We start from the raw sequence: 20,490 nt of genomic DNA on the forward strand, positions 1-20,490 counted from the left end.
AGGGGCTGGACTCTGGCCCCACCCCTGCTGGTGTGGCAGCCCCAGGCTGACAGGCCTCTGCGGCAGCCATTCCACTGTGAGTAGGGCTCTGGCCAAGGTACACAGACCCTGGGGCCAGGGTGGGCATCAGACACCAACAAGCAAGGCAAGAGGCTCAGCTCTCTGAGCAAGGCAGCCTGGCCTTGCTCCCTCAGAAAACCCCTTGCCCAGACCAGGGGTTCTCTGGGACTAATGGCTCACATCTATTTCTGAGTCCTTATATTCCCCCAGTGCTTCATCCCAACACTAGCCCCAAAGTCAGGCTGCATCCAAGCTTAGCCCTGATCCCAGACTGAGCTCTATCTCCATGATGAGCCCCAACCTCGGGCTGAGTTCTTATCCCAATCTGATTTCTAGCCCCTGGCTGAACTCTGACCCCAGGTTGTGCCTCCACCCAGCCCTTAACCCCAGACCTCTCTCGGCCTCTAGGCCCCTCTGGAAGCTTTTCGAGGCAAGAGGCCAGTAGGGGAGGGGATGGCCAGGCCATAAGTGAAGCGAGGTGCCACTTTTACAGCCATTTCGGCTGCTCATAAACACCCCCTGACACCCGGCTGAGTCGCTGGAGGCTCCCATGGCAGCTGGCTGGGCAGCCCCCTCCCCTTGCAGCAGAAGCATGGCTGCCTGGCTTTCTTGCCTCTCAGGAAGGTGAAGGGAGGGACAATGGGGGCACCTGGGGCCAGCAGGCTCTGTCCCAGCCAGGGAGCACTCCCAAGGCTCCCAAGGAGCTAGAGGTATGGGCTTTCTGTCCCTGCTGGCCTCGTGGTTACAAGACCCCCGCTGTCATAACACCAGGTCCACAGATGTGTCTCCATGCGGTCATGTCTTGTCTGCCCCATAGCGCGGCCCAGGTACTTAGACACTCACCCCCGGGGAAACCACAGGCTTGGGCCCCCCAGCTGTGCTCAGGCCCCTAGGCTCCCCTGCCCCCACTCACCTGCAGCCACGGGCCTTCCAAGTCGGGCCGAAAGCTGCAGAGCAGACTCAGGTTGGCCACGGGGAGGCCATGGATAGTCCCTGAGCAGCTTCTGTGGCTCAGGCCTAAGCAAGGATAGTGCTGCTGGGGACAAGAAAAGGCCTGAGTCAGAGCTTCCACTTGAAAAGAAAATTAATTATTTTTTACCAAGCCCTACACTGGCCCAGGACTTTGTCCCAGGCCCCTAGTCAGGAGTAGGAGGCAACAGAGGCAGATCCAAGTGTGCCGGTGTTCAGGTGCCCGGGGCTGGGCCCTCCCCTCGGCACCCATGGGTCTGCCTGCCAGGTAACCGGGCCCACTCAGGCTGCCAGACATGTGTGTGTGCCTCAGTAGTCCTCTCCTTGCCCTGCCACGCCTCTCTCTTAGTCTCTGTGTCCCTGTCTGACCCTCTGGTCCTTTCCACATCTCAGGAATATCAGGCTGCCACGAGGTATGAACACAGCCCCTACTAGTGACTTCACTCAAGTTTAAGGCACCCAGAGAAATCAGAGGGGGCTGGAGGTGGTTCTTGCCTGTGTCACAGGCAGGAAAACTGAGGCCCAAGAAGGCCTGATCTGCCAGCACTGGGTACCCAGTGGCTCCTAGATGGAAGAGATGGGGGATGGCCCGTCATTCCACTCCAGCCCGTGTCCTGACGCCTGCAGCCCCACAGCCACCTCATATCTGACTCCTTGCCCACTGGAATGTGGGCTCCTGGTGAGGAGTCAGCCAGGAAGCCCTCTCTATCTGCCTCCCAGGCCCTTCCAGGCCCAGGGTCTGCTTAAGCCGTCACAGGTCTCAAAGGCAGGGGGCTGTGGACAGGATGACCTCTCTCTGTGGGTCTGTAGGACGAGCTGTGTTCAGAACCAGAGCTGGTTGCTCAGGATGAAGATGTGGGCAGACAGGGAGGCAGAGACCCTGCAAGATCCCAGAAACCTCACCCCCAGGCCCTGTGACCCGGCTGGAGGCTGCCCTTCTGCCTGAGCCCAGTCTGAGCTGGTTTGTGTCTGGAAGTCCTAGGCTCAGCCTGGCGAGGTATAATGATTCACGTGGCAGCTGCCACTCAGCACATTCCAGCTGTAGCCCCCAGTGCCCTGCATGTGCGGCAGCTGGCCCCAACCACCCCCAGCCATTGGGCCCATTCCTAGGGCCCCCCTCCCTGGGTCTTCCAGGCTCCTGGGGAAGGTACCACTCATTAGAGTTTCCAAAGTACTTTTTGTTTCACAAGTTAGACAGGGAGGCAGGCAGCTTGGTGATACCTGGCCTCCAGGTGGAGGAAACGGCACCAAAGAGCAGAATGGACTGGCCAGGGGACATAGCGAAACTATGACAAACGACACTTATGGGGCTCCTGCCCCAGCTACTCTGAAGTGCACTGCTCCAAGGGGTATCCCAGGACACGTAGGCTATTCTGTGACCAGGCCAGCGGGGGTCAGTGGGCAGTTGTGCCCAAAGGAGGGAGAGTTCCCCTGTGCTCTGTCAAGCCTCCCTGTTGCTCTGGCTCTTGACTGCCAGAGCCTCTCCCTCACCTGAGTCCACATGCACTGCCCTACCCTGCCCACAGGCCCCGTCCTCACTGGCCAGGGAAGCAGGAGGCTGGGGCCTGTTCTGCTTTGACCTGTGGAGCCCTGAGCCAGACGCCTTCCTGCTCATGGCCTCAGTTTCCTGATCTGTTGTTAACAGTTGGGCAGTTTCAGGCTCAAAGGGGATCTGTAAAGTGCCTAAGCACTTGGGTCTTGGATGCAAGCAGACCTGGGAGTCTGAAAACCTGAAGGCCTTTCTCCCCTCGAGCCTTGGGCCTGCCAGTTTGTGTTCCTTCTGTGGGCCCCAGCCCAGGGTTCTGGGGGGCAAGTCTGGCCCTCAGCTCCGGGGACAGGAAGTTGTATTTTGGTCCTGGGTCCTGGGGAAGAGGCAGCGGGAGAATGGCAGCTCAGACCCAGCCATGTTTACTCGGGCCCGGCCCCCTCCAAGCTCAACAGGCTCCCATTCATTGGGAGCCCCATAAACCCTTTGGGGCTCCCTGAGGTTCAGAATGCCTGGATGCCAAGGCTGGCTGCGGCCCCCAGACCTGCTGGGAGCTGTGGGCAGCAGGTGGGGCATGAGTGAGGCATAAGTGGGATGGTGGGTGGGAGCTTGAGACACGCCTGAGTTTCCGGGTATTTGCAGTGGAGTAACAGTTCTTGCCCCATGCACATTGTGGAGCAGTTGGGAAATCCAGGGAGTTGGTGGAGGTTGAAGGGTTCCTTCCATGGCCATGGGGCCATCAAAACTGATTTCTCTTAGATCAGGCCCCAGAAGGGTGTCTCCTCAGACTAGGCTCCTGAGGGCATGTCCTCAAATTGCATGACCCTCAAGGCAAGGCTGAGACTGCTGTGTCCAAAGCGGAGCTGATGTCCTTGCTGAGGCTGCACACCTGGCCTTGGGTTGTTGACAGTCCACTCCCTGGCAGCGTGGGCATGGGTGTGCATCCCACTGGAGTAGGGCAAGTCTCTGGTCTGTTCCTCATCTGTTCAGCAGAGGTCTTCACTGGAAGGGGAAGCACTGGGATTGGATGCTGAGGGATGGGGCCCTCAGGTCTGCATCCCCCAGTGTTGCGTGTTGTCACCTTTGTGCCCATCTCTGTGCTTTCTTTGGGTGAGTTAGAGCACCGTCCCGTGGTCCCTGGAAATGGAAGGGAGGCAGCAACAGTGTTCAATGGGAGGAACTGTGGCTTGGGGGTCCAAACCTTGTCCAGCTTTCCCATGACTTGGAAACAATTCTGTCCCCATTCAAGTCTTCAGTTCTCCCTGCCACAGAAAGGGGTTAGAGTGGACTCTCTCCAAATCCACCCCCAGCCCTGCTGTTTCCAAGGGCAGCTCTGAGGGAAATCCCTGGTGGCATGGTGGCGGGGAGTGGGGTAGGAGAAAGGCCTCCCCACCAGATCCCCTTTCAACAGTGCCCCCACATGCTCGGGCAACCTGGCCAGCCACTGGGGACACTGGTTGGGGGTCCAAAGTGGGTCATGTTTCCCAGATGCCTTCTGGGTGGAGTGTGACTTCCCGCTCCAGTGGTTGTAAAATCCCCAGAAGCCTAGTGCATCCCTAGTGTGTGTGTGGGGGGGTCTGTGCCTCGGAATACTCCCTTCCAGGCGTGTTTGACACGTGTTTCCGCCTCTCCCGGCATGGGCTCCCGCTGCTGCTATTTATAACCTTTAAGAGCTCCTGCCGACTGCAAAGTTTTCTTAAACTCAAAATATCACCGAGGTCCCGGGCACGCGTTCCAGAGGCCGGCTGGGCCCTGCGGTTTGAAGGGAGGAGGGGGCCAGGAAGGAGGAGCTGGTGGGGAGGGGGTTAGCTCAGACACTGGGTCCTTGCCGGGGGCTGTGGCCGGGAGCCCTCGAGTGGAGAGCCCCTAGTCCTGACACTCCTGCCCTGTTAGGCCTGGAGGAACCCTCTATGTGGGTGGTCCTTGGTCGTGCCGGGCCAAATCTCTGGGCCTCAGTTTCCTCTCACTCTAAATGCCTCAGGGGACACTGGCTGGGGCAAGGCAATGAGCTGGCGGACACTGGGAATGTCTCTAGGGCTGGAATCAGGGCTGTGTCTGCCCGGCCATCCTGCAGGCTGCACCGAGCCTGGCCCAGAGGCACCGTGGACATTGGCTGAACTGGCCGGAGAGGGGAAGCACTTGGGGAAGTTTATAAAACCGTGTATGGGAAAGCGACATCCAGAGAAGGGCAATGGCGTGCCAGAGGTCACCCTGCAGCCAGAGCAAGTCTCCAGGCCTTCCGACACCCGTGCCCTCTGAGGTGAGCCTCTTTGGAAGAGGCCGAAGGGCTCTCACTGGGCACAGGTGGGTCGCCAGTGTGGAGGAGGTTCTGGGCATAACGGGAGGTGGCTAGGCATAACTCAGATGCCTCCCTGAAGCTGGAGGGGACACTGGCAGCCGGTCTGGCCCAGCGAGGTCAGGCCTCTGCCCAAAGTCACACACCCAGCTCCTGCCTGCCCTGACCTCTGCTCTATCTCTGGGGCCTCTCTGCCTCCCGGACTAGTCATGACCTTTTTGGGGAGGTCAGTGGTCTAGGCTTCCCCCAGTCCCACTGCACTCCTTTCCTGAGCTGGTGTGGGGGCTGTGGAGGCAAGGGACTGGAGCACTGAACTCAGGGCCATCCAGTACATCCTTTCCTCACAGCAGCACCCTCTCTCAGCACAGCTGGCTCCGGAAGCCACTCCTGGCCCAATGAGCAGAGCTGGGTTCAAGATGGAAGGGTGACCACCCCTGCCCTTCAACTCAGCGGCCCCACATCAATTTTCCCAATCAAGCATAACCACACAGGGCTCCTTGGGGGTGGAGGGGGGCAAGGAAGTGATGACCTCGCAAACAGAGGAGGAGGAAGAGGAGGAGGAGGAACAAAGTGTTCTGCAAGCTCAGCCCTGCCTTCCGTGGCCCCTGCGTGCACCTTACTGTGTGTTGGGGTCAGCTGGGAGATGCAGAGACTCGAGAGTTTGGGGGAGCCAACTCCCGCCTGGCCCCACTGCCCTGTGTTCCCATCCCCTGAACCCTCCATGAGCTCTTGGCCTCTGCCCCTGCACTTCTTGCTGCCTGACTTGTCCTTCCCTTCTCTGCCTGGGTGGCTCTTGTATGCCCTCCAAAGGCCCCCTCCTCTCTGAAGCCTTCCTGGATCTGCACCCTTCAACTCCCAGCAGAGTGAGACCTCAGACCTCCTGGTTTGACTAGAAAATTTAGCACGGCATGATATGCTGCTGCCTTTGTCCCAACAGATGGCGAGCCCTTGAGGACAGGGGATGGGTTATCTCTGTGGCTCTGCTGAGAAGCCTCCATCTCTGGGGGAGGGCACAACTATTGGCCAGAGCTGTGGACTCCAAACACCCTGCTCCCTTACCTCTTTGTCTCTCAGTTGCCATGGGTAGGTTCAGTTTCCTCATGAGCAGGTCCCAGGATCAGAGACAGATCCCTTCATTGTCGGAACACTCATTCCAACAATGAGTGTTGGAAGGTTTTCCTCCAGGAAACGTTATGAGATGGAATCTGCCTGACGGCAGCTTCTCAGAAAGCCAGGGAGCAGCCCCAGGGGTTGAGCTGGAGCCTGACCCTGAGACAGGAGCTGAACCTGGCGCTGGCAGAGAGGACCCACCCTCGACCCCCATCCCAGACCAGCCTGGGTGTCCCTGCAGTTGCTGCTGTGAGACTGTGGGAGTGGGGAAACTGGCATGTCCTCTCTCTGGACCCCAAGGTCAGGTGAGGAGGGCCTTGAGAGGTGGTGGTGGCTCCTGGCAGCTGCAATCGATGGTTTCTCCTTGTTTTCCTGCCCCTGGGAGCTGTATCTCCAATGATTCTAGGTGGGGCAGGGGCCACGAGCATGCTGGTTGGGGGTGGGCTGAGGGAGGGGTCTCGGGGCCCTACAGCATCCCCTGCTAAATCCCCCACAGAGGCTGTCCTGCTTATGCTCTCAGACCAGGACTCTCAAAGGCAGGGCCTCCCTTTGGATGGATGGGCTTACTGTCAGGCAGGGCTCCCTCGGGGCGCAGGAACTCCCCAGCCTCTCCCAGTTCATCTGCAGCCTTGGATGAGCCCCTTTGTTTATGCAGAATTCCAGCCAATTGTTCCCCTGTTGTCTTGGCTTCAAGCTCCAGCCCTCTGCCCCTCACTGAGACCTGGACAGGGGCACAGGCTGAGGCAGTGGGGAAGGAGGACACTCAGGTCCAGGGATGCCCCACCCTGACTGCATTGGGAGGACTGTGCACCTGCTGAGCCCGCCTTTAGGGAACTCCCGCCTCACTGTGCAGGTGTGAACACTGAGGTCTCCAGAGGGGAAGAGGTTCCAGGAGTCAGTGAAGGGGCCAGCCCCAGAACTGAGTTCTCTGTCCCCAGCCAACCCAACCCCAATCCCAGGACCTGTACCCTCATCTGCTTTGGGTGGGAGGATGATGCTCCAGTGTCTCCTAACATTCCACTGTCCCCCCAGAACAGTTTCTCATCCAACCCAGCTCCAGACCTTTGGGGCACAGAGGCATTTACCTCGGCCCTGGCTCTAAAACCGCATGAGGCTCCCTGGAGCAGAGGGCTCCAAAGCCAGATGTTGCAGAGAGCTGGGCTCCTGGCCTCACCCTTACCCGTCTGCTCTAGGCTCTGCATTTGGGGGTTCCTGTGCTGGTCTGAGGGGCTTATTACACATTCCTGGGTACCCGTGAGTCTCTGAACCTGCTGTGGTCTCCCCACAAGCCCTCAAGGCTGACCTGATGGGAGCTGGCCTGTCTCCCAACCATCTCTCCTTCCCTTTTGTCTTCTCTCTGCTTGCACTGGGGTCCAAGATCTGGGAAAGGAATGGGTCGGGAGCCTTCCAGAGAGTCCTTTCCCACGAGAGCCAAGCTCTGACCCCGTCCTTATCTGGCCCGGATGTGCCAAGAACAACACAGATGCTGAAGCTCAAAAGCCCCAAACCAGGACGCTGACCTCCCCACTCAGCTACTCTGCTTGGGCCTCTGTTTCCCCTTCTGTGAACAGGGTGGGGTGGGGTGGGAGGAGGCAGTGGAAAGATCCCAAATGTCCAGACACACATGTTCACACACAAACAGATGCGGACACTACCGTTCCAGGCAGGCCTGGTAGGGTTCCCTGATTTCTGCTGCCTTCAGCGCTGCTCCTCCTTCCCAGTGCTAATTTCTGCCTGGGAATTATACCTGGGTGTTCTTTCTATACCTGTGAGCTAAAAAATGTGGTGCATTAGGTGTATGTGGGAGAGTGCGTGGATGTGTATGCAAAGGCATGTGAATGTGTGTATACATGTGAGCAAAAGCATATGTGTACAAAGGAGTGTGGATATGTGTGCACAGGCGCGTGAACATGCATGCAAAGGTTTCTATGAAGCATGAGGATATGTGGTAAAGGTGTGTGGTACAGCGTCCCTGCTCTTGGCCCAAGCTCCCTTGGGCCAGGGTTCCTGAGTGCATGTCTGCAGGCTCCAGGAAGCTACGTGTGCACACACACATTTCAGTGTGATTCCTGTTGTCCCAGTACTGGTGGAAAGGGACTAGGCAAAGGTGGAGTAGGTGGAGTAGGGAATGTCTAGGGGCCCATAGGTATCTCCAGACAGACACACATCAGGGGTGGGTTAGCCTGCTTGGGGATAGTGTGTGTGTGTTTCAGACATGGCCACACTGGGAGAGTGGATATATAAATACTCACACAGGCAGGTACCAGAGTTGACCCTAACTATTCCTGGCTGGGAGCTTGGGCCATTTTATTGCAGCATCCACACCCTGGGCCACGGAGGATTTTTGTATGGCCACTGGAGGCAAGGCCACAGCTGGTTCTGGTGGGGGCAGAGTGGGGAGAGCCCTGGGTGTAGGGGGCCACCATGGCTAGGTGGGGTCTGCAAGGGGTCAGGGAGGTCCTCCCAGCCAGCACTCCCTCTTCACTGTCACCACCACTGTGGCCTTCTTGTCACCCTCCTGTCTTCACCTCCATCACTGTCGTCCCTGTCCTCGGCACTGCCTTCTTCATCTGTCATCCTGTCCCTCTGTCCAGGTGCCCATGCCCGCCCTCTCTCTTTGCATCCTGGTCTGGTGCCCACTTCTTGTCCACTTGGAGCTGCTTGAGGATGGGTGAGAGGTGGGAATGAATTTGGGTTATGCTGGCTGGGAGCTGAGGTGAGGGGTGACATGATGGTGTGCATGCATGCGTGCCTGCAGGCTCCAGGAAGCTACATCCTTTCCTGGGGCAACATTTGTCCCTGACCCTACCAACCCTCTCTCCCCCCCTGTTTCTGACTGTCGCATCTCTCTCTTTCTCTGTCTCTCTCCATCCTCCCATCTCTGTCTCAGTCTCTGTGTCTCACCTCTGCCATAGCCAAGGGTCCCTGTCTCCAGTTTCTCCGTGATGGCCCAGGGGAGCTGGTTCCTCCTCCCAGCCAGCGTGAACTGTTTGCCTGAGACAGTCGGTCCATCCACTCAAACAACCACTCAATTCAGACTGCTCGTCTGACTGACGGGTTTTTTTTTCCCCTGCTAAATTTACTTGCATTTTTGACTGAATTGGCCATTCAACAGAGGTTGTGTCCACATGCCCCTTCCCCACCCATGCCAACAGATGAACAGGCTCACAGACAGACACGCACACAGAGCCAGGAGCACACAGACATGCTCATGCCCACGCAGAGTCACAGCCTTGTGCCCGTGGTGACACGTGGAAGCATGCAAGACGACACACTCCCACACAATCACACATGTGGCCTCATCCTCTTGTCCATAGTTACACACACACTAGACTATCCACACCCGTCCAATCACACATGTTCACACCTTGTGTGGCAGTGTCTGCATGTCCTCAGACCTATTCTGGGGAAGCCTTGGGGAAATGGAGGCAAGGGAAGGGAGGAATGTGGCCCAGGGTGCAGCGCTGGGCAGAGCCCCAGCCCAGCACCCAGGGCAGCTTTCGCGGTCTCCTCCAAGGCCAGCTCATGGAGCACCCTCCTTTCTTCCTCAGCCCGTCTAGGTGGGGTTTCTGGTCATTTCAGGCCGCTGCTGAGCCCCTGCAAACCTCAATAGCAGTTCCCAGACCCCGATCCTAAAAGGGGAGTCTTTTTTTTTCTTCCAAGGACAATAAATATTTGCTCTTTGGGAAGCTGCTGGTGGGAGAGTACAGGGTTTGGCCCAGTGGCAGGGAATGTCCAGGGCAGTTCAGGGAGGCCACAGGCCATGCTGGGGGGGAGGGGCCGGGCCCCTGTCCGGAAGCTGGACCAGCAGGCAGAGCTGGGGAGCTGGGGCTCAGGGCTGCACCTTGCTCCATTCCTCCTGACCCAAGCCCCAGGCCTTTGTTTTCTCAGCTCCTTTGATTAGCACATTGGCACCCCCTCCTCCCATTCCAGACCCCGGTACCCCAAACCTCACCCATCCAGAGCTCCCACGAACCCTTGGCAGCCCGAGACTCCATCTCATGCACCCAGAATGCACAGACCCAACTGATGCTCACTCTTTGGACTAAACAGGGGTGCAGTATCTCCAGACACATTTTCAATCTCCCTTCTGAGACTAGCTGCTGAGACTGGGGCTGAGGTCCCCCAGTCCAGGCCCCTGAGAAATCAGGGCTATGCCCTTCTTCCAGAATGGACCAAGCCTGGCCAATGCTGTCCCCATCCTGTCCCCCATGAGGCTTGGGTCCCTAGAGGCTTCTGCCTGCCCACCCCTCCCTCATGCTGAATTGGGCTCCCAAATATAGCGGCCGTGGCCACAGCCGGCCAGGACACCACAGCCCTAAGCGTCAGTCCTGGGCCGGGATCAGAGGGGCAGGAGCTGATTATAGGTCCCTGGGCCAAAACCAGGGTTTGCCTGCCAGCCCACTGGGCCCTGCCACCCCCACCCCTAGAACCACAAGGTTGGAGCATCTGGTCCCCGTCAGCACAGTGGGCAGAGGGAGGGGCCTGAGGGTTGTGTTTGGCCTGCTCGAGGACAGAGTTGTCTGTGTGTGGTGTGGGGGTAGTGAGGATGGGCTGGGACTCAGGGGCAGAGACTGTCCTCTGAACCTGGAATCACATTGCCCCACCCATGGCCATGGTACAGGTGGGGAGACTGAGGCCAAGAGGAGCAGGGACCAGCCCGGGTCACAGGAGCATAGGGAGTCTACTGCCTCCCCCTTGGGTACTCTTTTCCATCTCTCAAGGCCCGGGGTTGTGCCTCTAGGAGGTGGGCCCCATCCTGTTAGTGGCAGAGCGGCCTTGCTGGGAAGTCCTCCTAGGAGTCAGACTTTCATCTGAGGCTCCAGGGCCATGGGATGGTGTAGAAATTTATCTCCTTCTGCTGGTCCTTGTACCTGCCTCATGCCACCTCTAGTCAGAGTTGCTGGGCAGCCCTTGCCTCCTTGGGGCCACGGTCTCCCTATCTGTGCAACTGGACAGGGACCTAGGGGCCCCGCGTGGGGTCTGTGTTCATGGGTGTTCAGTGTGTAGCAGTGGGTTCACATCTATGTGGACACACAAGTGGGCCCTGGTAAATGAGCTGCAGCCCACGGGCCTGCCCACACCAGGACAGGGTCCCCAGGACCTGCTGTGCGGCAACATTTGACCTACTTCTAAGGCTCTGGGTCTGGCCCAGGCCGTGTTCTCGACTCCTCCGGGAAGTGTGGGCCTGCATCCCAGCCCAGAGGCTGTGGGCCAGGAGGGGCGGGACCGGCGGGCCAGGGCGGGCCAGGGCTGCCTGTGGAGACTGCGGCCCAGGGGACAAGGGCACGTGGGGAGCCCGACCCTCTTTCCCTGCCTCTGGCTTTTGGGCCCAGGGGACAGCTGGCCCTTACCTCCTTCTGCCCACTCTCCACGTGGCAACCATAGTCTGTGCTCCCCAAATTGTCTCTAACAGGATGATGGACATTCTTCATGCCCTTCTGAACGCTACCAGGGAGGTCTGCCAAGCAGCTACCCCCGCTGTTGCCAAGAGTGTGACCCCTCCGGTGCCCCTTCCCACTGGCCTTGTCCACACAGGGCCACGCTGATCTGGAAATCCGTTAGCCCCTGTCCTGGGTCCTGGGTCTGGGGTTTGGGTTTGCAGTCCTGGAAGTCTGGGTTTAGAGTCCTGGGGCTTGAGTCCTGGATCTGGGGTCTGGGTTTAGAATCCTGGGTCCTGTATCTGGGGCCTGGGGTCTGGAGTCTGGGTTGAAGGTCCGGGTTTACCATCCTGGGTTTTGGAGTCTTCGATCAGGGTTTGGGTGCCAGGATCTGGGTCTAGATCTCCACAGTGGGGTCTAGTCCTGGAATCTGGGTTCTGGGTTCTGAGTTTGGCACTCAAATTGTGAGACCTGAGTCTGGGGTCTGAGCTTGGGGTTCCGGGTTCCTAATCTGGGGTCTGGGTTGGGATTCTGGGTTCTGGAGTTTGAGTTCAGGAACCAAAGGTCGGTTCCCATCCCTTCTGCGCCCCCTGCTGGCTGGTGTGGTCCAGGCACTGCCTGTACCACAGGGGTCACCCTCACCTCTTTAGTCTGTGAAGAGCACGCCTGAATTGGGGTGGGCATGGGGAGGTGGTGGGTGGGCTTGGAGGCAGCTGCTGGCCGCACTACTGTCCCAGAGTGCCCTCTGCACTGTCAGAGCTCCTGTCAGTCAGTTGGCAAATCTCCCCATCTCTCCGGGCCCACTCCAGGACAGGGTTTAGCAAGGGGTTCCAGTACCTCTGTGAGAGGTGGGTAAACTGAGATATTTGGAACATTTGTTCATCCAGCATTTATTGAATGCCTATGGTGTACCAGGTCCTGGGAAAATGTAGCTGTGGAAGAACAGAACATTCCTCCCTCCTGTGACGGCTGACATTCATAGGAAGGCGGACACACGGAAGACGCCAGGTAACAAGAGCCCAGAAGAAGGCCGGTGTGGCCGGGCTTTCCTGCCTCAATCCACAGGCTCCTCAGAAGTCAGGGCCCACATCTTCCCCGCATTCCCCTTGGCTGGGGGGAGGGAGAGGTAAGGTGGCTGCCTGAGGGGGCTCTGGGACATGGTGTGTGCCAGCCTGCAGCACACTGGGCTGCAGCTCAGACATCAGAGCTTTGGGAGCTGAAGTGGTAGGACCCAGACCCCCAGCCCTGGCTCTCCAGGCCCCCAAGGCCCTGCCCAGATCCTGCCTGCTAGGCTGACTCCTGAAGGGCACAAAACTCAGGTTGGGATGTGGGAGAGAGAGGGAAGTGCCAGGCATGGCGTGGCCTGTTCTTACCGCCAACTGCTGCCCACCCTCCCTCCCTTCACCCCCAACTCCCTGCCCACCTTCCTGCCTCCTGTTCACCCCCTGCCTTGCTCCTGGCCTCAGTGTGCCTGGGAGGGCTCTGGCTGGTCCTAAAGAGTGCCTGCTGGGGGCTAGGCAGTTGTTATAGGTTTGAGGGTGGACCTGTGGGTGAGTCCTGGGGCACTGTTGCTCCCAAGCCAGCAGGGGCATGCCCAGAATCAGAGCTCAGGCAGTCACCATCCTGGCCCTAGCCTTCACCTGGGTCCTGATGAGGGAGTGAGGATGGCTCTGTGCACCCTGTCCCTGCTGCAGGACCACGTTTGCCCTGTGTGTGACAGAAGGGGCCCAAGCCACTGCCTTGACCCTGCCACACACAGGTGGAGGAAGGTGGCACTATGTGACTCTGGCTGGCTGCATGAGCCTGCCCATCCTAGATCACAGACCTGGACACTGAGGCCCAGGATGCTCTTGTCACTGGCTTACCCCCATTTGGGCCAATGTTGGGTGGTTTCCAAGGGGTGGTAATTGTGTGAGGATGAAAGAAACGAGATGGGAGAGAGGGCCCTGTATATGTCCTCTGCTCTGGCCCTCTGCTTCCCTCACGATGAACACAAGGAAACTGGTCTTGTTGGCGGTGTCTGTGGGTGACTGGGGCTCCCGTGTGACTTCCAGAGCCCATTGTCCTCACAGCCCATTGTCCTGAGTGTCGGCAGGCCTGGGTGGTGGGGCCTCCCCGGGGCCCCTCTGCGTGGCCTGGCCCTCTGGCTGTCTTCTCCTCTTGTGGTATTTCTGGCTTGTCTCTACTGACCATCCCCCCACCCCTTTCTTTCTCAATACTGTTGCCAAACATCTGGAAGAAAAGTGAAAAACTTGCCCCCCCGGCAGTCCCGGATGTTGTCAGATTTCCAGATGTGGGTGTTCTGCCCTCCAGATGAGAGGCAGAACGTGTTCCAGTCAGGAGCGGGCCGGCCCCAGCCCTGGACTGCTGTCCCTCCCTGTGAGGCAGAGTGACAGGATGAGAGGGACCAGGCCCAGTAGGAAGACAGCAGGGCGTGCCAGGTAGAGGCCCTGGGCCCCACTGCACCCTCTCAGCCTCAGGCTTAGCCCCTCGCCACACCAGGGAAATCCCTGGGGGTGGGGGGCACTGGCTTTGAAGTTTCTATCAAAGGCTCCAGGCACTTAAAAGTAACCAGGAGCACCTCCTTCCCACCCGCCAGGCGCAGATGCTGGGCAAGGAACAGAGCCCAATGTGTTTGCAAGATGTCCCCACTGTTGGCGTCCCCATGCGGGAAGAGCCTTGTGCCACCTCAGCCTTCCCACCTCCCCAAGTGGCAGTCCCGTCAGGCTGCACTCCGTCACTGTCATCTGCTGAAGGCTGGGCTTGGGATGGACCCTGAGGGCCGGGCACTGCAGAATGGGCACTGGGGGTGGGCACTGAGTCGTAGGAACAGAGGGTGAGCATCCTTGCACTGGGGCAGACCCTGCTCGGCAGCTTGGGGTTCCTCAGAGAGGCAGACCCTCTCAGAGCCCTTGCAAAAAGGGTCGGCAGAGGGCAACATGTGGCAGTGGAATAGCATTGGAGAGAGCTTTCTGGAAGAGGGCCAGTAGAGCCAAGCCTTGAATGTGTCAGGCAGAGGGGGCGAGGGCACTCTGGGCAGAGGGTGCAGTGGGGAGCCAGGCCTGGGGTGTGTAGGGAAATGTGCATCCCTGGGGGCTGTAGAGAGGGGAAGTAGGAATCCAGGGGTGAAAGCTGAGAAACTGGTCCCTGGGCCAGCAGGGGCTGAAGAGGGAGGCTGCTGAACTGGCCTGGGGCGACTGCCCTAGAGGGAGCCGCATCCTTTCTCTTGCCCTTTGTGGGGGTTCCTGGAGACCCTTGGACCCATAGCCAGGGCTACAGCTGCCTGCCATGACCAGACACTCACATACAGACACATGTAAACACCCAGACATAAACACACAGAAGCAACACCCGCAGACACACTCACATAGACACATAGACACACTACACACACATAAAGACCCAGACCCACAGAGACAAACGCAGACACCCGGCCATCCCTTACATAGACACACATGTCTATGTATGGAGCACACATAGGCACGCACAGAGCCCCCCACCACGGAGGCACCCAGACAACACACACAGGTGTATACAGACCCCCCTCCACACAAACACAGACACACAGAGACCCACAGACACATAGACACCCGACACAGACACAGACAATGCACACAGACACATGCTGACTTCCGCCTTCCCCCACATGGACACGGTCATAGACACAGACACAGACACAGGGGACTTTGGAGAGCTTAAGTTCAGAGGTGCCCTTAGGTCATCCCAGTCCTGGCCCCAACACAACACGTAGCATGTACTTGGTCCACCCTTCTTCACCTCTTCAACTTATGGACCTGCAGAGGGGCAGCAGGGCTCTGTGTGGGTATGTGCGGGTGTGCAGATGAGTGTGTGTGTATGTGTGTATGTGTGTGTTAAGCAGTGGCCTTTGTCCCCCTCTCTCCCTCCCCCTTCCCAACAGGTGATTGGGAGGAATGGAGATCCCTCCTCCCCTACCCATTCCTGAGCCTGAACAATGCCCTCCCCAGGCCCCAAAATAGCCCCTGAGCCTAGCCATATCCTTTTATGGCCCTGTCCCTATTGTGCACTGCAGGGGTGGGGCTGGGGTCATGAGGTATCCGGGCAGGATAAAGGCCTGGGTAAGGCGGCTCACCTACCCTGCTTTCTGCATTCTTCTCTCCACATCCCTCTCTGTACTTACAGCCCCCAATGGCCCCCAAAAAGCCAGAGCCCAAGAAGGATGATGCCAAGGCAGCCCCCAAGGCAGCTCCAGCTCCCGCACCTCCCCCTGAGCCTGAGCGCCCTAAGGAGGTCGAGTTTGATGCTTCCAAGATCAAGGTGGGTATGGAAGCTGGGTGGTGGCAATAGGATCAGGGCAAGTGAGTGGATTCCAGAGTGGACCTAGCAAGAGGCAGGTCAGGCTCTGGAGGTGAGCACTGAGCTGACGCTGGAAGCTTCTGTGCAGAGGTCAGACAAGCCCTGACTGCTTCAGGCATCAGAAAGGCTGCAGCAGGAGGGATGGTGGTCAGACGTTCTGCAGGACTCCTCTGGTGCTGCTGAGAACTAAGGGTGGAGTCTGGACTGGGGTTTGAGTCTGGACTGTCTTTTTAGTGGTTTTGGAAATGGACTCTCCCTTGCCCTTCTTCCTGGACTTCTCATCCTTGGGGAATCCTGGAGCCAGCTGGAGCCAGGCAGGGATTTTCCTTGTTCAGCTGAGGGGTCCTAAGTCCATACACGCTCCCAGGGTGGATGAGATGGGGAGTAAGAAGAAGCAGGGCCCCTGTCCAGGCTAGGTCTCGTTCAAGTCACCGAGCCCAGAGCTGGTAGAGCACTTTCAGGCCTCAGCTTTTAGGCAGGCAACTTGAAACATCAGCTGGCTGGGGACATTCTGAAAGCTGTGCAGGAAGCTGGTCATGGAGCTATGACCAGTGGCCCCAGGAGCCCTTCCCCAACTGGGAAGTCTTTCTCAGAGTCTAAACTTGGAGGGAGCCATGACTCCCACCTGTGGTATCTGCATAGCAGCACGTACCCTGTGTCCTGGCTGCTCCCTGTTCTTGGCTGGGACCACTGCTGCCCTGGCTGCCTCCTCAGGAGCCCTGTGGAACCCTTGCCGTCCCCGCATGCCCAGCAAGACCTACATTCCATCGGTGAAGTCTTGCCTCCTGTTCATGAGCCCTTCCCAGAGACACCTACCATGTCCTTTGAGGCAAGGGTTCAAATCCCAACTCTGCTCCATTTTAGTTGCCAAGTTCTTCGCTGCTCTGAGGCGTGGTTTCCTCAGCTGTGAAACAGAACAGCAAGTTCCCTCTTGCAGGGCTGCTGGGAACCATTCAGAGTATATGCACCTGGAGTTGGCCACCCAGGTCCCAGGCTTGCATTCTGCAGGCCTCATGGTGAGGCTGTGACCACAGCCACCGCCCATGGTGGCATTGTCCTTTCTTGCCAGGACTGAGGTTGGCACAGAATCCCTTCTGAGAGGTGGGGACAATGAGACCCCTCATGGGCCCTCTTTCCCCATCCCCAGGTTGCAGGTAAAGGGCAGGGAGCCTTTGCCAGGAGCCCAGAGACCCTAATCTCAGCAGGCTTCCTGGTGGAGAGAGCTCTCAGGGAGCCAGGAATGACAACCTGTTCTTCCCAACACTGGGTCAAGCCGGAAGCCAGGAGGGACAGTCATGGTAGGGTGGCCCTGAACAGGGTGTCCCTCTGTGCCGGCATGCACTGTGGAGATTGGTGGGGCCCCGAGGCAGCAGCCATGAGAGAGACGCCAGTCATGCCCCTCCCCCAACCTCCTTTCCCTCGTGTGACCTTGACCTTGGGGCGAGTGACTGCAGTGATAAAAATAGACCTGGTATCCAGTGAGGAGGGGGACGCTGGATCCTGGGAGGCCTCTTGATTGACGTCAATCAAGGTGGCCCCAATGTGACTTCAGCAAACACTCGGCAGCACTGCCCTGGCCCTGTGCTGTCCTGGGTTGTGGGAACTTCCCAGGGACCTATAGACAGGGTGTATGAGAAATAGGTATAGTGGGGCTGGTGAGTGATTGCCTGGTCTTGAGGGCTTAGGGGGCTCTGTGAGGGCAGACATATGTAGACACATGCTCACACACACATATGCACACTTGTGCTCACCCTTGATGCTTCCAGCCACGAGCCCTCAGCCTGTACCATTGCCCTTACTCCTCCTGCCACCCTGGGCCCTCTCATCTCACTTTTGCTGACAGTTCTGCCCACCAGGCCCCAAGCAAAGCCAGCCTGACTGGGGTTTGTGGTTTAAGGTACATCTGTCCAGAACCAGGAGCATCAGGTAAGGCCCACGCTGGCCTGAGGCCTTGGGCACGTGGCCTCCCTCCTCACTGCTACCCCCGCCAGGGTCCACCGAGCATCAGGGGCTGGGTGCACACAGACTCAAGGCCTTCTGGCTGGACAGGTGGAGAGGGGCAAGGAGGCAGGAGGGCGTCAAGGTGGACTGCAGGAGGTCCTGGGGGTGCAGGCTGGGATGCTGGAATGGGACAGGCTGAGACAGTTGACATTCTGGGCTGGCCACCGAGTGCCCAGGAGGAGGCATGGCCTCACCTTTTAAGCCGGGCATCTGAGTCTTTGGGGTCTCTTTTCAGATCGAGTTCACACCTGAGCAGATTGAAGGTGAGCAGAGGTCTTGAGCCCAGGGGTTGCAGGATTGGGCTGGGGTTCCCTTGTCTGAGGGTCCTGCCAGGGGTGTGGGGAGTGGGGTAGGCTGACCCTGGGAGTGTCTGTGGCTCACTGCCCTCTCCTGGCAGAGTTCAAGGAAGCCTTCATGCTGTTTGACCGCACACCCAAGTGTGAGATGAAGATCACCTACGGGCAGTGTGGGGATGTCCTGCGGGCGCTGGGCCAGAACCCCACACAGGCGGAAGTGCTCCGTGTCCTGGGGAAGCCAAGACAGGAAGGTAGTGCACCTTCTCGAGAGCCCCCATAGTGTTAGTCCCGGGGAGACTGCCTGGGTGGGCTGCCATCCATCCTGCGGGATAGCACGAGAATGTTTCCTGACATCTCCCATTGTCCCGATGAGGGCACCAAGGCGAGTCACAGGGCCATGCTAACCAGGTGACTTGCAGTAATGGTTTGCTGGAGCATCTGGATCCTTGCTGATTTGCCAGGCCTCCTGGTGGTAGGCGCTGACACTTATGGAGGAGTGAGAAAGTTGGGCAGTGACAGCAGTGGGCAGTGGGATGCTATCATCCCAGTGCTGTGGGAGGATCACTTGAGGCCAGGAGTTTGAGACCAGCCTGGGTAACACAGTGAGATTCCATCTCTACAAAAATTAAAAATTTAGCTTGGCATGGTGGCATGCACCTGTGGTCCCAGCTACTCAGGAAGCTGAACCAGGAGGATTCCGTGAGCCCAGGAATTTGAGGTTGCAGTGAGCTATAATCACACCACTGTACTCCAGTCTGGGTGACAGAACAAGAAGACCTTGTGTCTAAAAATAAATAAATAAATAAATGAATATATACATAAATGAATAAAATTTTAAAGCTAAAAAAAAAAAAAAAAGGAGTGAGGCCCAAGCCCCCACCAAGGGTTCAAAAGTCCCAGGGAAGGTCTCTGATTGGCCTAGCTGCTCCTGACCCAATCACAGGTGGTAGAGGGTGAGGTCTATAACAAAATGCCATGAGGGGAGGACTGTTTCTCAAAAGTAGGCAAGGGGTTCTGGACAGAGCCCTCCGTGGTGGCTCAGGGCAGCAAACTCCCTTTGTGAATAGCAAAGGGCTATGGAAACAGTGCATTGCTCAGTAGACTGTAAAGTGCCTCGCAATGGTGCAGACTGCTGTGAGAACTGGTGTAGACTGTTGTAGAACTGTGTGAGAGGTGGGGATAGCTCCTTATTATCAGGCATGGGGGAGCCTTAGACCCTGGAACCTGGGACCATTTCTCTGCAGAGCTCAATACCAAGATGATGGACTTTGAAACTTTCCTGCCCATGCTCCAGCACATTTCCAAGAACAAGGACACGGGCACCTATGAGGACTTCGTGGAGGGGCTGCGGGTCTTCGACAAGGAGGGCAATGGCACTGTCATGGGTGCTGAGCTTCGCCACGTGCTGGCCACGCTGGGTGAGGGCAGCCTCCTTCCCTACCCCCACTCCTTCCAGGGACATCCTGGGAGAAACCACTCTGTTGCCCCCCAGGCCTGTGACCCATTGGTGAAATGGAGAGAGTTACATAATTAGGGAGCCTCAATGGCAGACAACAGAAATGTTACTTTGGAGGAGAATAAAGCAAGCATGCTGGTGCAGCTCACAGAAGGGGGATGACATCAGCTCTGGGGACAGAGCAGGGCAGGAAGGAGCCGTCTTGATATGTTCCCCTCCTTCCCCCGACTCCAGGCCACTGTCCTGGTGGTCATTACTCCAAGGTCAAATTCCAGGGCCACAGCCCTAAGTGGTCAAAGCAGGTCGAGTGCCTGCCGCCTGGGGGGATCCTGACCTCTGTTGGGCCCTGTGTACCTCCCACTTATACCCCTACCGTCAGCTGCCTGCAGCAGCGGGTCCCTCTTCAAAGTGATTTTTTCCTGCAGCAAACATTTTGAGTGCCTACTGTTTCAGCTCTGTGCTGGTCTCTCTCTCCTCTCTCTCTCTGTGTGTGCGTGTGTGTCTAGAGATGGGGGTAAGAAGGGGGAGCTGTGGCTGGCACTTTGAAGGGGGTCTAGCACAGCACACAGAAGTATGGAGGCAGGAGAATGCCAGACTTGGGGAGCAGTGGGTGGTCTCTTGGCTTCCTCCACCACCCTCTCCCAAGGTCCCCAACTCCACCCCATGGGCCCTTCCTCTAGCCTCAAGGGGCTGCCCCAAGGGACTGCTTCTAGGGAGGCCTGGCTTCGTCCTGGTGGAGGGACCCCCTCCCAGCCTAGTGGGACAGAGGGCAGCACGTACTGCACCCCAGGCCCCTTCTTAACTTGTCGCTGATTCTCCTGGCCTCAGAAATGGGGTGATGGCCAAGGGCTTGTGAACAGTGCTGGCTGTGGGAATACTGGAGAGGTTGAGCCACCATCTAGAGGGATTCAGTGGGTGCCCCCACCCCATCATGCCTCTGCACGCATGGTGCTGACTCAGCCTCCCACTCCTGCCAGGTGAAAGGCTGACAGAAGACGAAGTGGAGAAGTTGATGGCTGGGCAAGAGGACTCCAATGGATGCATCAACTACGAAGGTGGGCTCAGCAGGGGCAGTGGTCTTCTGGCAGGGGAGTGCTGGG

The 20,490-nt window shown here is 58.1% G+C and overlaps 1 protein-coding gene across 5 annotated transcripts in view; it reads left to right on the forward strand.

The window, feature by feature from the left end:
- The window catches only part of MYL3 (myosin light chain 3), a 34,857-nt gene that overhangs the window by 3,367 nt on the left and 11,000 nt on the right, over positions 1–20,490 (forward strand). Inside the window, exons 1-7 of one of the 5 annotated variants that reach the window (XM_054481945.2) lie at positions 6,728–6,774; positions 12,218–12,310; positions 15,464–15,598; positions 17,874–17,901; positions 18,036–18,185; positions 19,179–19,352; positions 20,368–20,445. In XM_054481945.2, coding sequence (XP_054337920.1) covers positions 15,470–15,598; positions 17,874–17,901; positions 18,036–18,185; positions 19,179–19,352; positions 20,368–20,445 — 559 coding nt within the window. In that variant the 5' untranslated portion in view covers positions 6,728–6,774; positions 12,218–12,310; positions 15,464–15,469. Of the gene's footprint in view, positions 1–6,727; positions 6,775–12,217; positions 12,311–15,399; positions 15,599–17,873; positions 17,902–18,035; positions 18,186–19,178; positions 19,353–20,367; positions 20,446–20,490 lie in introns of those variants that run through there. The other 4 variants (XM_054481946.2, XM_054481944.2, XM_054481943.2 and 1 more) reach the window with 4 other exon arrangements.

This window comes from Pongo pygmaeus, chromosome 2 (assembly GCF_028885625.2).
Source record: "Pongo pygmaeus isolate AG05252 chromosome 2, NHGRI_mPonPyg2-v2.0_pri, whole genome shotgun sequence".
Lineage (NCBI taxonomy): Eukaryota > Metazoa > Chordata > Mammalia > Primates > Hominidae > Pongo > Pongo pygmaeus.